A 19,511-nucleotide genomic window follows, 5' to 3' on the forward strand; every position below is an offset into this window, starting at 1 on the left:
GCCCTAAAGGTCTTGATGTTGGTAGGTAACTTCTCTGAGTTGGACAAATATATCACGTGCACTGCCCAAAGTTTTGGTGACTTCATTTGGCGTCAAGTGTCAGAATCCACGCCGCCGCCGCTTGACAGCAGACAGATTTGAACAGCCCGATTGAAATTGTGTTTCTGTTTTCCCTTCCCAATTTTTGAGGCATAATAGATATATATTTTTATATATTTTGTTTTTACTCTGCATAATTTGCTAGTAGACATCTGGCTTCTGTCTCCAGCATATATTAGTACTCACGACTTTTAACGCCGCTCTCAAACATCTCCACCACTCGGTCCCTTTTGCAGCCTGACCCCCGAGACTTCCAAAAGGAATATATATACACACACATATATTTGGTCCCATAAAAAGGTGCAAAAACTGTGTATATGTGTTGTAGAGCTTGAACAAGCAAGGCTCTACTGCAAATAATACTAACAGTTCGCGCATCTATTTTGGGCCCGCACGCTCTGGCATTTCCCGCCGCTCCCGACATCGGATAAACAGGCACACGCCCACACGCAGCTCACACCTTTTGTCCTTTTTTTTTTTTTGTCCGAATTTCTTTTGTTCAGCCTTCTGGCTTGGTTGGGGCTGCCTTACTAGCGGATTCCCTAGAGTGTTTGGAGGGAGATTTTGAGTCAAGATGTTGAAGATATGGTCAATGGTACGTGGCGTGATGCTCCTTTGCCCCTCTCTTAGCCCATATGGATGTTGACGGGGATCCATAGAAGCAAAAACAGCAACAAGCTGAAAATGCTGAAGGTACCGGTGGTCCGAAGAAGAAGAAGGTCACCGCTGCGCAGCTGCGAGTGCAGCGAGGTGTGTTTATGAACCTGCACGGCCCCCGCACCAGGTATTCGTCAACTAACGCCTTTTATCGCAAATGTACAGATCTAGCAGAGCTCTCCCTCGGTTCAACGATGAAAATGAGCTTCCCAAATGCCGACGATATCCTCCACTTCATCCTTACCGTTGAGCCCGACGAAGGCATGTACAAAGCAGGCACGTTCACCTTCAACTTCAACATCAACCAGAACTTCCCGCACGATCCACCCAAGGTGAAGTGTAACCAGAAGATATATCATCCAAACATTGATCTAGAGGGGAACGTATGCTTGAATATTTTAAGAGAGGACTGGAAACCCGTGCTGAATTTGAATGCGGTGATAGTGGGGCTGCAGGTACGAGATACAGGGTTATTGTACTACGCTTCGGGCTTCTCTTGATGACTGATGGCGCCTCCATGAACAGTTCCTTTTCCTTGAGCCTAATGCATCCGACCCGCTGAACAAAGAAGCCGCCGAGGACCTTCGCCTGAATAGGGAGCAGTTCAAACGTAACGTGCGTAACGCCATGGCCGGAGGGACAGTGCGGGGGATTACATATGAGCGAGTTATGAAATAAACAGATGATAGATATGAGGAATTTAGGACATGAATGATGAAACTTAGCCGTGCTCTATTCCTGCTGTGAAGGAATATGGACACAAGGGCTATTAGCAACGTAAAATGACCCGTATGCGTGTTCAACTCATACGGATATCCTAATCTTACAAAATGGGAGCTCAGGTTAGATATTACGAGGAGCGATGTCATCTGCGATTTGCTTATTTAGAGAATATTTTGCCTCGGTTGGTTATTCCTAATTGGTTATGTTAGTTGGGAAGCTGCCTATACGGTAGAGAGCATCGTAGATGAAATTCCAACGGAAATAGAGCTGTAAGAGTGGAGAGTAACGAATATGCATTCTTTTCTTTTTTTGTTTTTCGTTCTTTTCAAAACATGTTATATACACAGCTCGTTCGTGTTACAAGGCATGACGCACCGCCACCGTCGAATCCCCCAGCGGAGTGTTGTATCCGTTCGTCGGTTTCGTGGACTTGCTCCCTTGGACATCTTTTGAGCCCATGGGCAACAAAGTGCATCATTCGAGGGCGTGTATGGAGGAAACGTCTGGGCAGAACGAATATGCTGAAGGGAAAGGAGGTCGGTGAATCGATTAGAGAGCAGCTTCACTGGCACGCTCTGCTTCTAATGTAGCATAGAGGTGGTCACGGGCCCGGACGCGGGGGAGGTGGTATCCTTAATGTCATCTCTGTGTTAGAGGGAGATTCCCGATCTGTGGGAGAGAGGTATCATTTTGCGAAGCAATTGTTGTCCTACGTACCGTACCACCAGAGGTAACCGAAAGTTGTTCCGAGGCCTGGAAATTGAAGGTTAATAAAGATTCGCTCACCGGGAGAGTCGCTAAATATGGAGGTGTGCAATCGGGGAGGTAAAATCATCCCCGGGGAATTGAATGAGCGCAGCTCCCAAGCATTGAGATGCGCAATGGAACTTTCGATCAGGAAGGGAATCGCTCACCAAAGGCGGTGCTAATGTCCAGAACGAGGCCCTTGCGGAGCATCTACACGAAATATCATCAGCAATTGGCTACCAACGTAGTGTTGACATCGACCTTCAATTCCATAGCACACACACACACAGACACAGCACCAAACTAGGGAATTGCGCTTACACCAGTGATTGGTTGGATGGCCATCTTGGGCTGGAGGGAAGAGAAAGGCTATCGGGAGACAGTTAAAAAAAGGAGCTCGTGAGGATCCCCAGGCAGTGAATTGCAGCGGGCTTGTCGTGCGTTGTCTTCGTGCTTCGTCGTCGGTTTTGCTGGTTTCGGCGGCACAAGGAAGGTCACGTGGAAAATCGAATTTCAATCAGCCCACTGCTGAGTCAGGACTTATGTCAGCGGATCAGGGAGCGAACGACGAGCCCCAAACGCGAAGCAGAGCAAGCCACGACAGGCAGAGGAAGACGAGGACCCGCCGGCCGAAACACCAGCGAAGAAGACAGAAGAAGAAACCCGGAGATGAGCTAATGGAGCCTGGGCTATGGTGGTAATCTTCCAAGCTAAGCTTTGAGTGGGATGACAACAGCTTGCATTCACTTGATCCCGCAAAATACATGCCTGCCATTCAACGCCAGTCCTATTGATCCATTGAACGGAGACTGAAAGGCGCTAGATGGTTCATTCAGAGCTACTCATCTAGGTGAAGAGGGGAAAACTTTCTCTCATATCGCGCACCCATAAGATCGAAACAGCAAGTTAACTTACCCCTCCGCTGTCGATCCTGGAATCATGTCCCCCAAGAACGCGTCGCTCAAACGTCCATCCCCGGACTCAGACAATCCACCAGCAGCTCTCTCGAAGAGGCAGAAGGTTGAATACCACCGTGTGCATCGTCTGCAGTCTCCCCTAGACATTGAGCCCCTTGACTCCGCCGTCATCGCGGACGATGCTTCCGTGGACCAGTTGCTAAATATGGCCATTGGAGTTTCACTGCGCGAAGCTGGCTTCGACCATGCAGAGCCCGTTGCGCTGGATAGCTTCAGAAATGGAGTTGAAGAATGTATGGAATTCCATTCTCGGGTGTGGCTACGTGACAGCTGCCTTTTAAATTTCACACTGCTAACCTTCTTGGAGATATGCTTCATTTCCTATCTTACATTCGTGCATCAATGGCTTCCTGCCGCAGAACACAACCCATCCCGCAGGACTTTGAGCATGCCCTCGATCAGCACGCCATATCCTTGGATTCACTTCGTCCACACCTCAAATGCCCCCGCAAAGCCACGCAAACTCCGGCCATTCTACCCTCTCCACCTCCCGACGAAGGAACTCCACAAACGTATTTACCATTCTTAGGACCGGAGCTGAGTGCCACCGACGATAAAAGAACGTACTCGTACATTCCAAAACATTTCCCCAAATTCCCGAGCAAGCATACATACCAAGACACGCACGTCTATACCGAACGAGAGACCGACCCAAGAAAAATTAGAGAGAGAGCAACCGAAGAAGGGCGTCTAGGCGAAGAGGCATTGAGGAAATTAACACATGCGGCAAAAGAATCGCGATCGAGGAACCAAGTGGAGGCAGAGAAGACCTTATGGGGAAGAGAGGAGGAGAGCATGGAGTCTATGTTTGAAAAGACGCTGGCTGCACTTCTTAAGAGCCAGGCAGAGGAGAGGGCAAAAAGAAGGAAGGATAAGCAGAGAGCTATGGATGCAGAGCTAGATACGATAGAATTTGGGTTTTCGGAGCCTGTGAGGGAAAAGACTCCGGTAGAACCTGATACCGAACCGCCAAAGCTTGAATTGGGCCCTGTTGTGAACTGCGAACGTGTGTATTGGCTTAAGAGCGACGCAACAGACGGGCGCGGAACAGAGCGTCAGAAGAGTACGTCGGCAACAGCTAGAAAGGTGTGATCGACCGAGCTCCTTTTTGTCCTATCGCAGCAAGGCGTTTGGGCTATTCATATATTGGGCGAGCATTTCCATTGAAAAGCGTTGCATATGCGGTTCCAGATACCCCGGGAATATCATTGTTGTAAACCTCTGTATGGATCAGAGTCATTCGTTGCCTCATTCATGTATTCGTAGCTCATAATCCTTTGCTTTCGCGAAGCACGACATCCTTATATTTATGCCCTTCGAGCGCTGTAGTTTCTGCACTGACTCCATTTGCGCACCTACGCCCCAATAGGAGTCAGCCCAGCGCTTTACCCCATTCACGCACCAGATCAGGACTTACCGTCTGAAGATCCTCACAATTGATTCGCATCTCACCACCCCTGGCGCTTCTGGTACGCCTTTACGTGGCGGATTGCACGAAAACTGTTGCATTGCGAACAGCGGACAGGAGAGGAGGTCTGTTGGCGGTCCTTTCCGTGCTTTAGGCTTGAAGCCGTGGGTGGTGGTGTGGATGTGAATAGGGAGCGACGCGGCTGGGAAAGGAGTGACGGGCGGTGCCATTTTCCTCTAATAAATCTGAAAAAGGATAGCTAGGTATGTGTGGAGAGTGTGGAATTGGGTTGAGGCTTAGGAGAAGGGAGCCTTGAAACCGGAGCCTTAAAACCAGAACCTGCAACTGCCGCCGGTTGAGGCGGACTGATTTTGATCGCAGGTTGTTCTCTTGTTCAACACCCTAAGCTCTAAACTCTCGACACTGACGGTGATAAAGCGCCTCTTTAGATAATTGAAGTCTGCGGCAATGAGTGCTCTGCGGTGTGCTGAGCCCAAGTATCTCGAAGAAGATGGGCGCTGAGTTTTTTGGGGCAAGGTTGCTGGCGGAAGTCAAGGAACAGAATCTCTCCGATGTCAGTACTGGCAGTGATAAATATGCAAGATTGAGCTCAACAATTATCACCTCTATGCTTTTGCTTGACTTCTACTAACGTGCAAACTCCGCTTTAGATCCTACGAGAGTTTCGCGAGTCTCGCGGCGAAAGCGTTGTAGGTCGAATTCTACTCGGCATTAAGCCCCTCGACGACATCCTCTCCGTCCTCGCAAGGAGCAATACTCTCCCAAGCAATCCGGTAATAGAAATAACCAGCCCCTTCTCTGCCGATGGCAAGACATCATTGCTCTATCACATCGCCGCTCTGGCAGTGTTGCCGGCGCGAGCTGATGACGACGTCCACGTTGGAGGCCGTGGTGCAGCGGTGATATGGCTAGATACAGATGGACGCTTCGATGCCCTTCGTGTTAAACAGGTGATAAGTCACATTGCTCAGGAGAGAATTGTGTCTTCCCACGGTAATAGCGATAAAAGGGACGCCAAAAAGGACGAGGTAATGTTACGATGCCTCGTCGACGAAGCTCTGCGTCACATACATGTCTTCCGACCGCAGTCCTCTGCTTCTCTGCTTACGACCTTGGAATCCATAATCGAGTATATGTTTAGCATAAGACACTATTCGCGGCAGCGTTGTGTATACGCTACCATTCTCGATAGTGCCAGTGCGTTTTGCTGGCAAGATTGGCGTGAAGCCGAGATCTCGCGGATTCCTGGCGCAAGGAACGAAGGACAAATCCATACGCAACACGAAGCTTCGTCTATCCGGCAGAAGAAGGATATACATGTCCCCACGGAGATCGTTTCCTGCCTTCGTGCTATACAAAGCACGTTTTCGTGTTTGGTTTTGTACACCACCGCCGGATTTTATCCTTCGCGCTCGATCTCCCCTTTGTTGGGGTCGTTTAAGCCATACCTTCCGCATCCATGGCCTACATTTCCTACGATTCGCCTCATTGTACGACGAGACGTCGTGCGGCCGTTTGGAGAATGGATGACGGTTGATGAAGCCAAAGCAGATGCCGCCTCGAGACAAGCGGTTGTTCTGAGCGGTCGGTTTTCCGGGTGGATCGACCCATCTAGTATACCTGCGAGCATCAAGAGTGAGCTCAGTGCTAAAGGAGCGTTTGGATTCAGGATCCTCAAGGAAGGTATTGAGTTCAATAGTTGATTACTCCAGAGTAGATTATTTGAACAATTATAGTGGCAACGCATTGAGAGGTTGTGATCTAAAGCTAGGTATCTGTAGAGCTTCACGTCTAGTGAAAAAAAAAAAAAAAAAAAAAAAAAAAGAAGGGGTCTACACCTGTTCAAAATCATATTATGTTAAGTAGAAAATAGCTCTCGAATCGCCTCGACACTGGTATTTCCCCCGCTGAACACCACGCCAATATCCCAGCCTTCCTTGCCCGACTCTTTCTCCACCAACGCCCTGAAGTCTTCGTTGAACAGAATAACCGCCAACCCTACAACGGCACTGGGCTCCACCACCACTTTCATCCTCTCGAGCACCAGTCTCATAGCGGCCTTTATCTGCTCCTCTGTTACGGCGTACACGCCTCGGACCTTCTCTGGGTTCGAGATGACAGACCAAGGAATGGCACCGACCGGTGTGCGTAAACCGTCGGCTATGGTGAGCGACGAGACGCTCGTGATGAGGGCTCCGGCAGCGAGGGAGCGACAGCAGTCATCAGCACCCTGATACGATGGCTCGGCGCCAAAAACAAGGGTTTTGCCGGAAGATTCGCTCTTCTCGGCGGAAGAAAACCACGTTGCGACGCCGGAGTTCAATCCCCCGCCGCCCAGGGGCGTGATCACGGCATCCAGCATGGCATTTTTGCCCGCCACATCCACATGCACGCTCAATCCGGGGTTGTTCTGGACCAGTTCTTTCACCTGCTGTTCGAGCTCCAGCCCTACAGTCCCTTGACCTAGTATTATATCCGGATGATCGTACGGCGGCACAAGGATGGCGCCCGTGTCGTCAATGACATGTTTCACGACCTCTTCGCGCTCCTGGCTCGTCGACCCGCTGAAGATCACCTTTGCACCGTGGGATTGTGTCCCCGCGATCTTCGACGGGGTAGAGATGCGTGGCATGACGATGTACGCGGGAATTTGCAGGGTAGCAGCGGCCAGAGCGACGGCCTGGGCATGGTTTCCTAGTCACAACAGCAAAGGACGATCCGCGTTAGCAAAATTTGAACGTCCTCAGCAGTAGCCGAGGTCCGGTAAGTTTTGTATTTGGGATGTGCGTGCGTGCGTGGGTATGGCAATGGGATGTATACCAGAACTATGCGTCACGACTCCTCTCTTCCTTACTTCCTCTACGCCCAGACAGTCGCATAGCCTCAGAAGTGCGTAGAAGGCGCCCCGTGCCTTGAAGGCACCGATTTTCTGCAGATTCTCACATTTGAAGAACAAATTGATCTTGGGGCTGGCCGGCGTGCGTCCTTCGAACGGTGTACCGCGGAGGGAGTCGGCGGATTGCGGGGTGGATGCGAGGCGGTTGAGAGTGCGGCAGGTCAGGACAGGGGTGGTGTGGACGTGGGGTCGGATCACAGCGTGGGCGGCCTGGATGTTGGTGGCGGAGAGCGGCAGCCAGTGGGATTGGTCTGTCATGTTGGCGGTGAATTGTTCTCTATGAATATTGGAGTGAAAAAAAAAAGAAAAGAAAAGAAAAGAAAAGAAAAGAAAAGAAAGGGAAACGTTCTGTGGTTGCGAAGGGGGATTCAAACTACGCTGTGGTCTCGGGCCTTTTTTTCTCTCCAGGTCGCGGGGCCGAATACGAGGAATAAAACGTGAAAGCAGGGATCCAAGGAGCTCCAGAAGAGCAAGGATGAGGTTGAAGACATAAACTTTTAAAGAAAATGAATTAATAGCTCTTTCTCATTATCACACGTTAAAAAAAAATATTTGGAAAAAAAAAAAAAAAAAAAAGTTGAACAAAAGAAACTATGGACCGGAAGGTATCTAATGTTACAGCTCCTATTTCTGATTCTCCGGACGGAGGGACCTATGGAAGAAATTAGCATCGATTGGAGAGATTAAAAAAGAGAGTTGAAAAGAAACAAAAAGGAAAGGGATTTTACCTGACTGCCTTTCCGGCTCTCCAGATCTCCAAGTCACGGATGTCCTGCATCTCTTTTTCGTATCTCTCACGATAATCAGGCTGGGAGTTGTAGTCGAGGGAGCGCTTGGTCTCGCTTCCGTCTTTGACGCTGTCGTACAGCTCATTGAAGAGAGGCTTGAGGGTATCCTTGAACTTGCTGCTCCAGTCGATGGCGCCGCGGCGAGCGGTAGTGGAGCAGGCGGCGTACATCCAATCCATGCCGTTGGCACCGATCAATGGGTACAAGCTCTGGGTGGCCTCCTCGACGGTCTCGTTGAAGGCCTCGCTGGGGCTGTGGCCACGCTCACGGAGGACCTCGTACTGGGCGAGGAACATGCCGTGGATGCCGCCCATCAGGCAGCCACGCTCACCGTAGAGGTCGGAGTAGACCTCCTTCTCGAAGGTGGTCTCGTAGAGGTAACCGCTGCCGACGGCGACACCGAGGGCGACGGCCTTCTCCTTGGCCTTGCCGGTGACGTCCTGGTAGACGGCGACGGAGGAGTTGATGCCACGTCCTTCCTTGAAAAGGGAGCGGACAGTGCGGCCGGAGCCCTTGGGAGCGACGAGGATGACATCGATGTCTTTGGGGACATCAACCTTGGTGAGATCCTTGAAGACGGGGGAGAAGCCGTGGGAGAAGTAGAGGGTCTATTGTCACAGAGTTAAAAAAAAAAAAAAAAAGGCAATGTTAGACTGAATCGAATCAATGGTTGATTGATTGGGGAGTTAGGGGGGTTATTGTTATTACCTTTCCCTTGGTCAAGAGGGGCTTGATGGCGGGCCAGGTCTCGCTCTGGGCGGCGTCGCTGAGCAAGTTCATGACAATGGTGCCCCTGTTGATGGCCTCGTTGACGTCGAAGAGGTTCTTTCCGGGGACCCAGCCATCCTGGACGGCTTCCTTCCAGGATGCACCATCCTTGCGAACACCGACGATGACGTTGAGGCCGTTGTCACGGAGGTTGAGGCCCTGGCCGTGGCCCTGGGAGCCGTAGCCGATGAGGGCGAGGGTATCATTTTTGAAGTAGTCCTTGGAGGAATGTTAGAGATGATCAAACTGAAAGAAAAAGAAAATTAGGAAACCGGGAAAAAAGAGACATACCAAGAGCTTCTCTCCGGGCCAATCCTCACGCTCTAGTCAGGAAAAGAAAAACAAAATTCAGTTAGCTATAGATCCAAAAAAAAAAAAGAAAGAAAAGAAAAGAAAAGAAAAGAGAAAAGAGAAAAGAGAAAAGAGAAAGAAAAGACAAAAAAAAAAGAGAGAGAGAGGGAGGGCAGCGAGCAGTACCGTAGACGGTTTCCTTTGTGCCAGCAAAGTCGATTGTCTTTATGCCACGGGCCTGCTGGGCGAAGGGGGCAGCAATGGGAGCAGCTTTGGCGGCGAGGGCAGGGCGGGCATTGGTGGCGGAGATGAAGGTACGGCGGGAGGCCTTTGAGGCAGAAGACGCCAGGCTGCGGGAGAAGGAAGAGCGCAGGGCTCTGGCAGCAGGTCTGGAGGCCATTGTTGACGGGCGGAGGGGAGATTAGAAAAAAAGGGGGGTGGAGCAGGGAGCAATTGACCTGGGATGACCGGGGGATGTGGGTTGATATATGACCTTTTTTTTTGGGGTGGTTGGAGGGAGTTTTTGAGTCAAAAAAAAGAAGAGCAGGACGAGAAGAGGAAGAAGAATTGAGCAGGTTCGCTAAGTTGGCCAGCCCCAAAAAAAAATAAGAAAAAAAGCAAACCAAACCAACTCAAACCAGGTCAAGTCAAACCAAGTCAAGTCAAGCTCCAACAAACAGCAGCTCTTCTATTTTATTTTTTTTATTTTTATTTTTTTTTCTCCGTTTCGTTTTCTCGAATTCTGCCGATGTCGGAACTCTAAATATGCAACTAAAATTTCCCCAACATGACTCAGCAGCAGCTCTTTTTCATTTTTCCCCAAATTTTTCCCCTCTTCTTTGTTTTCTTTTCCCCAACACCCTGCCTTTTGATTCCTCTTTTTGTTTTTTTTTTTTTTTTTTTCCCAAATATTACTCCATATACGGAGTGTATATATATATATATATATAAAATATAAGATCATCGCAAAGTCCGGCAAAAAAAGATAGATTGGACGGAGGAATATTTTTTTTTTATAAACTGGGTGGCAGAGTAGGGAAGTACTCCGTTAAACTGCATGGAGCTTTTTTTTTTTTCTAACCCTCAGAATCATGCAACCAATTGTGGAAGACTCAGCAGGAAAACGGCTGTTCTGGCCCGAGCAATCCCCTGCACAACCCTTGCAAGGACGGCCAGTCTGGGCTGCCAGCGGGAGAGCACAGAGCGCGGAGTACTCTGTACGGAGCAAGCAAAAAAAAAAAATAAAATAAAATAAAATAAAATAAAATAAAATAAAAAATAATAAAGAAAAAAGAAAAAAAATAAATAAATAAATAATCCCACTACTCCGTACAAGCAGAAAAAAACTAGGTAGTTATAATCAGTGGTCGCTCGCCACATTCACCTTCGACACAAAATATAAATATAAATATATATAACTATACTCCTAAAAAATAAGAATAAGAATAAAAACAGGATTAAAACAGAATTTAAAAAAAAAAAAAGAAAAGAAAAGAAAAGAAAAGAAAACAAAGCCCACCCCCTTTTGCTTGCTGGCCCTGCTGGGGCTCTCTTCTTGACTCGCCATCATGCTGCCTCCCGACTTCTTCCAGAATATCCCCCAGATCTCCACCCGCCGCGCCCTGCTCGTCCTCGACCTCCAGAACGACTTCGTCTCCCCCGACGGCGCCCTCTTCGTCCCAAACACCCCGGAGTTCCTCGCCCGCATCCCCGACCTCGCCTCCCACTTTCGCTCCTCCGGGAAGGTCATCTGGGTGCAGACCCTCTTCACCCGTCCCCGCGACATCTTCAGCCCGGCCGCCGGCGGCGACGTCGCCCTCGTCAGCTCCGACAGCTCCAGCGACCCAGAGGCCTTCCTCGCTGAACACCAGCAACATGCCAACCCTTGCTGCCTCCCGGACTCCGCCGGCGCCCAGTTCCCTCCCGCCATCCTCTCCGCCATCGACTCCCGCGCCGACACCGTCCTCGTCAAGTCTGACTACTCCGCCCTCCAGTCCCCCAACGTCCTCCTCTCCTTTCGCTCCCAGTTCATCACCGAGATCTACATCTGCGGCGCCCTGTCCAACGTCTCTGTCTACGCAACCGCCCTCGACGCCGTGAGGAACGGCTTCACCGTCACCCTCGTCGAGGACTGTCTGGGCTTCCGCCGCTTCTCCAAACACAGAGACGCCCGGAGACGCATGACCGAGCTCCTAGGCGTCTACACCGTCAGTAGTGCAGAGCTGTTGAGAGAAGGGAAGGGGGAGGGGGAGATGGGACCCCTTCGCCCCGACCTGCCCGCGGAAACAACAACAACAACAACAAAAGAGGGCATCGCTCCGTCACAGACTATCGAGGTCGATGACGCTGAGCCCCCCTCTCCCCTGCTATCGAGAGCCCTCCGCCGTCTGCGCACAGACGAAGGCGACGATGCTCACATCAACGTGGACCAGAACCAGAACCAGAGCCAGAACCAAGACCGGAACCCACCCCGCTCCTACAGGCACACAACCAGGGCGAGGCCCGCCAGACGGCAGAGGACTTCCGTGGTCCCTACCCTCGGCCCCGGTGACACCATTGGCTCGGGAGACTCAAAGGTCATTTACGACCTGCCTCTCCCAGAGGACTCCTTCCGGAAGCTCCGGGACGAGGTGAACTGGCAGAAAATGTACCACATGTCCGGCCAGGTTCCCCGGCTGGTTGCAGTCCAGGGTGCCGTTCAATCCGACGGGTCAATTCCCATCTACCGACACCCTGCAGACGAGTCACCTCCACTGCTTCCCTTCACCGCGACCGTAGACGCGATTCGAGAAATCGTCGAAAAACACCTTGGACACCCGCTGAATCACGTTCTGATCCAGCTCTACCGCAGCGGAGAAGACCGGATTTCTGAGCATTCGGATAAAACCCTCGACATCGTCCGCGGCTCGTCCATCTGCAACGTCAGCCTCGGCGCCCAGAGAGTCATGACTCTGCGAACAAAGGCTTCCGCGACCCCGCGTTCAGAATCTGGAGATGCCGGTCGCCAGTCCCAGCGGGTTCCGCTGCCCCACAACTCTCTCTTCATCCTGGGTGAGACTTCCAACATGAAGTGGCTACATGGAATCCGCCAGGACAAGCGTCCGGAATCCACCAAAGGCCCCGAAGAACTGGCTTTCAATGGAGAACGGATCTCCCTGACCTTCCGGCATATCGGCACCTTCATCAATCCCGAGCTGGATACCATCTGGGGTCAAGGCGCGCGCTCCAAGACTCAAGACAACGCCGGGAAAATCATCCACGGAGAGGCGTCTGAGACAGAGCGACTGATTCATGCCTTTGGACAGGAGAACCAGCAGACGGTGTTTGACTGGGATGCGCACTACGGCGAAGGGTTCGATGTTGTCAACTTTGTCACAGTCACCAATTCAGCCAAGGTCGTTCTCACCGGCGATGAGGTTTCGAATCTCCAGGTTCTCCTGTGCCTTGTCGAAAATGGAATTCGTTATGACGTATTGCAATCCGCGAGTGACCTCCCGCCTTCAGTCCGAGAGACTCTCGATCCCTCACCTGGCGACGATGTACCGATATACCTCGACTCCGACGACAAAACCTACATTTCCGGAAGTATCAACATACTAACGCATATTGGCACCCATCGCCGGGCCCAGGATACCCCTGACCCAAGCATACCCATAAATGACTCTGGACCGCAGGACCGCCTGGAGCGTGCAGGCAGACTCCTCGACGCTTGGCGCACTATTGTTAGTTGTCCGCCATCTCCATCTACGGAGGATCTGTTGGCTTCTCTCGAGCCCCTCACACCACATCTTGACTTCGTTGCATCTTTCCTTCCGGCGGGCCAGACATATATATCTGCTCCAATCACCTTTGGAATCGACGACTGCGCGTTTTGGCCGGTGCTGCGGAGCATTGCGCTGGACGACAAGGGGAAGATGCTGCTGGATCGATACCCTGCGTTGGTAGGGTACTACGGGAAAGTAGGAAGGCGGGCCTGTGTGAAGAGCGTGTTGGAAGAGATGAAGGCCCATGTCTGATGGATATTTCTCTATACGCCTTATGAGTTATGATGTCTATGGGTGACGGCCTTTTTTTTTTTTCTTTTTTTTTTTAACACATATGAAGGGGTACAAGTGATTTTGGGGGGTGTCAAGTGAGGCCAGAAGAGTATGCTATATACGCATGACACGCAGCCGTGCCGCCTTTGCTCTAGGGATGACTTTTTGAATGGCCACGCTTGCTCACCGTACCCATCCACATCTCTTTCTATCTGTAAAGGACATGGAAAGGGAGGGGAGGGACGCGTCTTCAACTTCTAAATAATCTCTGAGGGTGCAGCCTTGGAGAAGGTAGGTTTGTTGTCGGGATTTCCCTTTCCAGCCTCGTAGCCTTGCCTTAACTATGAACCAAGAAGCCATTCAGTGAAATAAATCATCCAACAGCAATTTTTGATACTTTGAACTGAAAAATAACTCTCTTTCTGCCACCAAAAATGTCCATCACTAACGCTGAAACAACCGCTCTTAATATCACCGGTCGTTGGGCCTGTCAAAGCCAACTAAATTAATATGAGGGGAACAGTAATATGTGTCCTGGCTTGTTCAATATGCAACATCACTTTTTAATTGCCCTCCTTGCACTGTCTCGAGCGTAAACGAAGGTTCTGTCCCGTTGCCAACGAATGTACTGTACATCCATACGTCTCCCCCACGGAACGCACGGGGGCCCCGACATTCGAAGCTACGAATCGAGCTAAGAACATGCCATGAACGAGGAACAGAGCCGAAAGAGACCTCTTATCTCTCTGTCACTCAAACCGGTGACGAGCACGAATGGTTCAATGTGGACAGCGTACAGGGGGTCGTGTTGAGGTACGTCAGCGTGGCTTTCGGCTGGGCACCAGCGTTCCCCGCCAAATAGTTAATGATGACATATGTATGTATATGGATACGGGCAGCCCATGGGAAATCTACGGAACTACAGAGCTAGAGGCTATTTTTCGCAAGCCGGCAGAGGCTTTATTGATGGCACTGACTGATGGACGCATGGAGATGATTCTGAGATGTCCACGACGACGGACGATCAGTGTCTCGGCAGATGGACAGGAGAGTCGGGTGGTGTCGGTGAAGATGCTTTGGGTGCTTGCTGATGGTGCACACCCCCCGGGGGGCGCTATCGATTTGTTGGATATTCCTTGTCAATACGGGTCCAGGGTCAGGAGATTGGGACGATCAAGGTTGAATTTGGGACCGGGGAAGTTGCGGAGTTCAAAGACATTAAGGCACAGGGAAGAGAAATGTGCGACAAAGAGACGGCACGGTAGGGGGGGTTGAGAGATATATATATAGAGAGAGAGAGAGAGAGAGAGAGATACACACACAGACAGGAGAGGGGATCGCTGATGAATGGGGATCCAGACCCTTGGGCGCAACCACGCAAGACCATTGCTCGCGGCGGTGGGACGACACGGCGCAATGCAGGGTTCACGACGAGGGAATCCCATGGATGCGTATGGCTAGGAAAGGGGAGGAAGGGGATGATCAACATTGAGAGACGGACAGGTTGAGGATGCGGGCAGCGTGCTGTCGTTCTGGAAGTGGACATTTGCAGCTGAGGGGGACGGAGTAGAGCGTTGCCCGCATCTGCCACTGGGGGAAGCTGGCTGCTTGTCGACAGGCGGTTCGAGGCGTTGGGCGGTGGACAATGAAGCGGTGTTTTTGTTTCACAAAGACTGACTGACGGAGCGCGAACTGGCTAATCAGTGTTGCTGGAATTTCAGCATATGGGGCACAGCCTCTGGCCATTGTTGGGAGAAGTCCAAATGATGACGCTGCACGCAGTGGCCTTGGGAAGCACACACAGAGAGAGAGAGAGAGGGTATGTGTGAAAGGCGAAGCCAGAAGATGCGCTGTTTACTCTACACTGATGATGATCGCGATGATGGAAGCTTTTGATGTGGTCTGATTTGGGGAGCGATACGGAGTACAGCGTAATTGGTACTGGCTCGTACCGTATTGACAGGGCTTCGAGGGGTGTTTCTGCGTATTGGCATTCCTAGCGCATTACAGCTGTCGTGGGTGTGATTTGCGGCTGCGAAACGCAGAAACAGGCAATAGGAAATGAAACGATACGGCGGATACGGTAACGACGGGGATAGGCTGGCCGCATGGGAGGGCGGTTACGGCCGCTGACTGGCTGGAAGGGCTAATTAAACCGTACCGCCAAGGCGTAACAATGTAACGGTGATGTATTTCCCGCTGTTCTGCGCTTTTTCTGACTTTCCGCTCTCTCTCTCTCTCTCTCTCGGCGACTCGATCTTCTCTTCTCCCTCTTGTTTCTTCTTCCTCCTCTTCTTCTTCTATTTCTTTTTTTCCTGCTTAAGCGCTCATCCTGCCCACCATCACCACCATATTGGATCCATCTTCTTCTCTGGCTTGATCTCTCTCTGTGTTGTGCCTTTTTTTTCCCTTTTTTTTTCCCCTTTGTTTAACCCATCCCTGCCCAACAAGTTGTTCAACCGCTCTCTCCCCCCTTTTCCCCCATCGACCGCCGTCCCGCAGCGATGTCCACCTCCACCCTCTCGAAGTTGATCTTCTGAATGTGAAATCCACCAATTGTCCAACTCTTGACGCTCGTTTGACTGCTTTCTGCTTTTTGCTTTCTGTTATTTACTCCATCTCTCGCCTGGCGCTGTTGACTGGCTCGCTCTCTTTCACTTCCCGCCCGATTCGTCTTCGCTGCTTGATGATATACCCATTCTACCCTCAATCTCCCCCCTACCGCTCACACCCAAGATGAACCCCAATCATGAATGTAAGTGCGCACGCTTTGGGGCCTCCATGGTCTATTTTCACTGACACTCTTGGTGTGGTTCTAGTCTCACGCGCCATCTCATGGCGCCACCCCTTCCGCCGCTGTGTTGTCGGCTGCCCTGACAAACCTGATCCTTGCCCTAACTGTCCCGCCGGCCAGGAGTGTGTTAGTCGACCTGCCACCTGCGACTCATGTATGGTAAACGTCTGTGTGGAGGCTCTTGATTCAGATCCATCCCCCGAACCCTCCGGACCAAACGTCGGCGCCATAGCTGGTGGTGTCATCGGTGGACTCTCCATCCTCGTCGTGCTTTCGGCCATTGTATGGTACTACCTGAAGAAGCGAAAGGCAGACCAGTACGATGACTGGAGCCCGGAATTCGCTGAGAAGCAGGCCGCCTTTGCGGCCGAACGGCGAGGGCGAATGTCGGCCGTTGGATCCATTGCGTCCACCGTCCTCACCAGAGCCTCGAACGTCATCCAGATCGCCTACATCCCCGGAGTCACCAATCGCTCTCCGCCCGATTCCCCTTCCATGGTCCCTCCCGTGCCCCCCATCCCTGCTGTCCAGGGCAACTACGATCAGCGCTACTTCATGCCTGGTGATATTCGTGACTCTGTGTGGTCAAGTACCTCCGAGGAAACCCGCAGGAGTATCGCTCCCAGCCTGGCACGCAGCAGCGTCGCCACCACCATCTACCGCAACAATGCGATCGTCAGCCCGATTCCCGCTCAACAGGCCCTGCGTGCCAAGGCTGCCATGGTCAGCGTCAAGTCCGGCTCCAGCACACCCGTTCTCTCCTCAAATCCTTCGCCCACCACTTCAACGCCCGCTGTACCCGCCATCACCGTCACACAGATCAACAAGGCCAACGCTGTTGCCGCCAAGCTGGAACAGTCAGAAAAGATGCCTATGGGTTCCTCGATTGTGGCACGGACGGCGGTTGCTCGACCAATCAACGTCACGAAACCAAAGGGCAAGAAACCCGCAGAAGATGAAAGCAAAAACTCTCCAGCCACCCCAATCGACGAAGATGCCAGTTCACCCCAGGAAAAGGGACAGCCTGGTCTTGTCGAATTACCGTCAAACGAGAAGGTTGTGCGCCAAGAACGAAGACCCAACGTCCGAGAGTCAGTGCAGTCGACAGCATTCACAGTAATCGACGACTCGCCCACTGAGAGACGTGGTCCCTTTACCGACTCTAGCGCTGTCGCCACACCTTCTGCGACATCCTCCGCCATCCCCGAAGGGATCTCCAACCCCTCACGCCAAAGCATCGATTCTAAGAGCACGTCGACACACCGCCATCGAAGCAGCCAATCTTCCAACCGGATCTTGGATGGTCAAGCCCAAAGATCAAGCGATCCATCTGATCAAACTAAAAAATCGAGTCCATTCTCGGATGATAATGAAATCAAATAGAGTTTTCGACAACGCGACCTCTTCTTCGTCGTTCGTTATCTAACTTTTGCTTTTACCTTGTATATGTGATTCTCCATGACTGCTTGTCGTGGGACGAGACTATTATCTCGTAGAGAGAGCATGACGAAACTCAGACATGGATCCGGAACTTTTTCATATGGCGTCGCTTGTGGCATTGGTGTATGGCTTATAATTCTTGTTGGAGGATACATCTCTTTTGTATTATTCGGACTTTTCTGTCCCCGTACCTTTTGGTTCAATACACCCAGTACTTGGTGATTCTCGCTAGTATATTTTTCCTTTCTCATACCCAAGGCTGCTTCTATGAGCCGATGCAGACGGTACACCCTGCATGTATTTTCCGTTTTGCGCGCTGCTTCAAATAATTTAAATGAAAACGCTTCTGTACCACTTCTTCCAACAGGATGCTCTCACCTTTTCGCTTAGTTGCCTGATGGCCTACGAAGCGGAGCCTACCTTCTCTCCTTGTCTTTGGCCGGTGTCAGGACACTCATCGATTTATTGGGACAGATATTTGCATGGGCCCTATAGGCGTACATTGCTTGGGTTGACAACCACAGACGTTCAGGACTATCCTCCCGGTCATGCAGACAAGTCCACAGTCAATGCTGCTTCGAATTTCCCCACAGCTCAATCCAAGATCTTGGAAACCTTAAATACGAGGGGACTTTCAGGCATCCATCCAGCAGACTCCCAGTCCAAGAGCGAAGCCATGGAGCCACATGACTTCGTGTTCCGCCCGTGTCGCAGGATAAGAGGAACTAAACCGGATCCGGTTATATGAGAACGCGGTTGACGTGTCAACGGGCCCAGTTCGCTCTGCTTGACCTTGAGATAGGTCCTGTCTTGCAGCAGAGAGGCGGAGAGATTTTCCCCCGATTGGAGGATGCTTGAGGAATGAGGAGTAAAACTGAGTCAATCTGCAGGCATTTGAAGCTCCGTCGCTGAATTTTCTGGGAGAAATGGCTGGCAAATCTCAGATATGGAGCTCGTTGTGGAGCGGAGGCCTCGTTTTTGGATGCGAGATCAATTGAAACTCAACGGGGATGGTAGGGCCTTGGTGTGCTCAGAAGACCTTGCTGGTGCGTGCAAAGAAAAGTATAAAGTCTCCTTCCTTTCCTCACAATTTGCTTTCTCTACTCATTGCATCAAACACTCTTCTCTGCTCTGCTGGTCATTCCACATTCATCCACAGCCTGTTGCCCACCTTATATCACACCACCAAAGACACTAATAAAGAAACCCACCTCAACCATGGCTCCTTGGACTCCCCCAGCCAACGGCTCACCCTGCTGGATCGAGATCCCCGTCACAAACGCCGAACGAGGTATCCCTCTCCTCAGTTTCCTCCACTACTCCCATCATCATCCATCCTGCTAACTCCCCAGGAAGCGAAAAACTTCTACTCCAGCGTCTTCTCCTGGACCTTCATGGCCGTGCCAGAGAAGACAGAAGCCCAGCTTGCCGCTGAAGAGGGCTCTCCCTGCAATGAGACAGTCGCGCTATTCCGATACCCGGACCAGAGCCTCGGGAATCTTGGCGGGGGTCTGAGTCTTGTCTCAGAGGAGGTGATGCAGCGATACAAGCAAGCCGACGGTAGCTCGAATTTTAGCAAGAAGGGCGGAAAGCCTGGTATTACTATGTACTACATGGTGGCGGATTTGGATAAGTCCATGGAGGTATGGTCTTGGGCTTTTCTTGCATCTTTTCTTCTTTGCACCCGTCCAGTGGAGAGGCTAATCAGTTCCACAGGCCATAGTGGCGCACGGCGGGAAGAAGCTGAGCGGCGAGTATCCAGAGGGAGACCATGGAAAGATCATGTACGCAGAAGACTCTGAGGGGAACGTCCTGGGAATCTACAAGTTTGTCGGCGCCGGATGCTAAATCGTTAGTCTCATGAA

At 51.3% G+C, this 19,511-nt stretch overlaps 9 protein-coding genes across 9 annotated transcripts; 6 read left to right on the forward strand and 3 right to left on the reverse strand.

The window, feature by feature from the left end:
- The first annotated feature begins 130 nt into the window (after positions 1-130).
- On the forward strand, positions 131-1,508 carry UBC12 (NEDD8-conjugating protein ubc12). The gene is made up of 4 exons (XM_003067761.2): positions 131-694; positions 759-849; positions 922-1,211; positions 1,282-1,508. Exons 1-4 carry the CDS (start codon positions 674-676, stop codon positions 1,432-1,434), a joined length of 555 nt encoding a protein of 184 aa, XP_003067807.1. The 5' UTR covers positions 131-673; the 3' UTR covers positions 1,435-1,508.
- Positions 1,509-3,165: 1,657 nt separating this feature from the next.
- Positions 3,166-4,295, forward strand: D8B26_000018 (uncharacterized protein; the record flags this gene model as incomplete). Its single annotated transcript, XM_003067759.2, has 2 exons — positions 3,166-3,436; positions 3,511-4,295. 2 exons carry the CDS (start codon positions 3,166-3,168, stop codon positions 4,293-4,295), a joined length of 1,056 nt encoding a protein of 351 aa, XP_003067805.1.
- Positions 3,500-4,841, reverse strand: D8B26_000019 (uncharacterized protein; the record flags this gene model as incomplete). The annotated part of the gene is made up of 2 exons (XM_066123096.1): positions 3,500-4,558; positions 4,621-4,841. 2 exons carry the CDS (start codon positions 4,839-4,841, stop codon positions 4,471-4,473), a joined length of 309 nt encoding a protein of 102 aa, XP_065979168.1. The 3' UTR covers positions 3,500-4,470.
- Positions 4,842-5,014: 173 nt separating this feature from the next.
- Positions 5,015-6,378, forward strand: D8B26_000020 (uncharacterized protein). Its single transcript, XM_003067758.2, has 2 exons — positions 5,015-5,185; positions 5,283-6,378. The coding sequence occupies exons 1-2, from the start codon at positions 5,123-5,125 to the stop codon at positions 6,333-6,335; spliced, it is 1,116 nt and encodes a 371-aa protein (XP_003067804.1). The 5' UTR covers positions 5,015-5,122; the 3' UTR covers positions 6,336-6,378.
- Positions 6,379-6,459: 81 nt separating this feature from the next.
- D8B26_000021 (uncharacterized protein) lies at positions 6,460-7,786 on the reverse strand (the record flags this gene model as incomplete). The annotated part of the gene is made up of 2 exons (XM_003067757.2): positions 6,460-7,326; positions 7,453-7,786. 2 exons carry the CDS (start codon positions 7,784-7,786, stop codon positions 6,491-6,493), a joined length of 1,170 nt encoding a protein of 389 aa, XP_003067803.2. The 3' UTR covers positions 6,460-6,490.
- Positions 7,787-8,152: 366 nt separating this feature from the next.
- Positions 8,153-9,775, reverse strand: ILV5 (Bifunctional acetohydroxyacid reductoisomerase; the record flags this gene model as incomplete). The annotated part of the gene is made up of 5 exons (XM_003067756.2): positions 8,153-8,180; positions 8,257-8,924; positions 9,025-9,303; positions 9,376-9,407; positions 9,562-9,775. The coding sequence occupies 5 exons, from the start codon at positions 9,773-9,775 to the stop codon at positions 8,153-8,155; spliced, it is 1,221 nt and encodes a 406-aa protein (XP_003067802.1).
- A 691-nt stretch (positions 9,776-10,466) lies between these two features.
- D8B26_000023 (uncharacterized protein) lies at positions 10,467-13,413 on the forward strand (the record flags this gene model as incomplete). Its single annotated transcript, XM_003067755.2, has 2 exons — positions 10,467-10,592; positions 10,968-13,413. 2 exons carry the CDS (start codon positions 10,467-10,469, stop codon positions 13,389-13,391), a joined length of 2,550 nt encoding a protein of 849 aa, XP_003067801.2. The 3' UTR covers positions 13,392-13,413.
- Positions 13,414-15,592: 2,179 nt separating this feature from the next.
- Positions 15,593-18,005, forward strand: D8B26_000024 (uncharacterized protein). Its single transcript, XM_003067754.2, has 2 exons — positions 15,593-16,167; positions 16,232-18,005. The coding sequence occupies exons 1-2, from the start codon at positions 16,149-16,151 to the stop codon at positions 17,587-17,589; spliced, it is 1,377 nt and encodes a 458-aa protein (XP_003067800.2). The 5' UTR covers positions 15,593-16,148; the 3' UTR covers positions 17,590-18,005.
- An 859-nt stretch (positions 18,006-18,864) lies between these two features.
- On the forward strand, positions 18,865-19,494 carry D8B26_000025 (uncharacterized protein; the record flags this gene model as incomplete). Its single annotated transcript, XM_003067753.2, has 3 exons — positions 18,865-18,937; positions 19,003-19,289; positions 19,363-19,494. The coding sequence occupies 3 exons, from the start codon at positions 18,865-18,867 to the stop codon at positions 19,492-19,494; spliced, it is 492 nt and encodes a 163-aa protein (XP_003067799.2).
- Between the last annotated feature and the right edge of the window lie 17 nt (positions 19,495-19,511).

This window comes from Coccidioides posadasii, chromosome 1 (assembly GCF_018416015.2).
Source record: "Coccidioides posadasii str. Silveira chromosome 1, complete sequence".
NCBI classification, from domain to species: Eukaryota; Fungi; Ascomycota; class Eurotiomycetes; order Onygenales; family Onygenaceae; genus Coccidioides; species Coccidioides posadasii.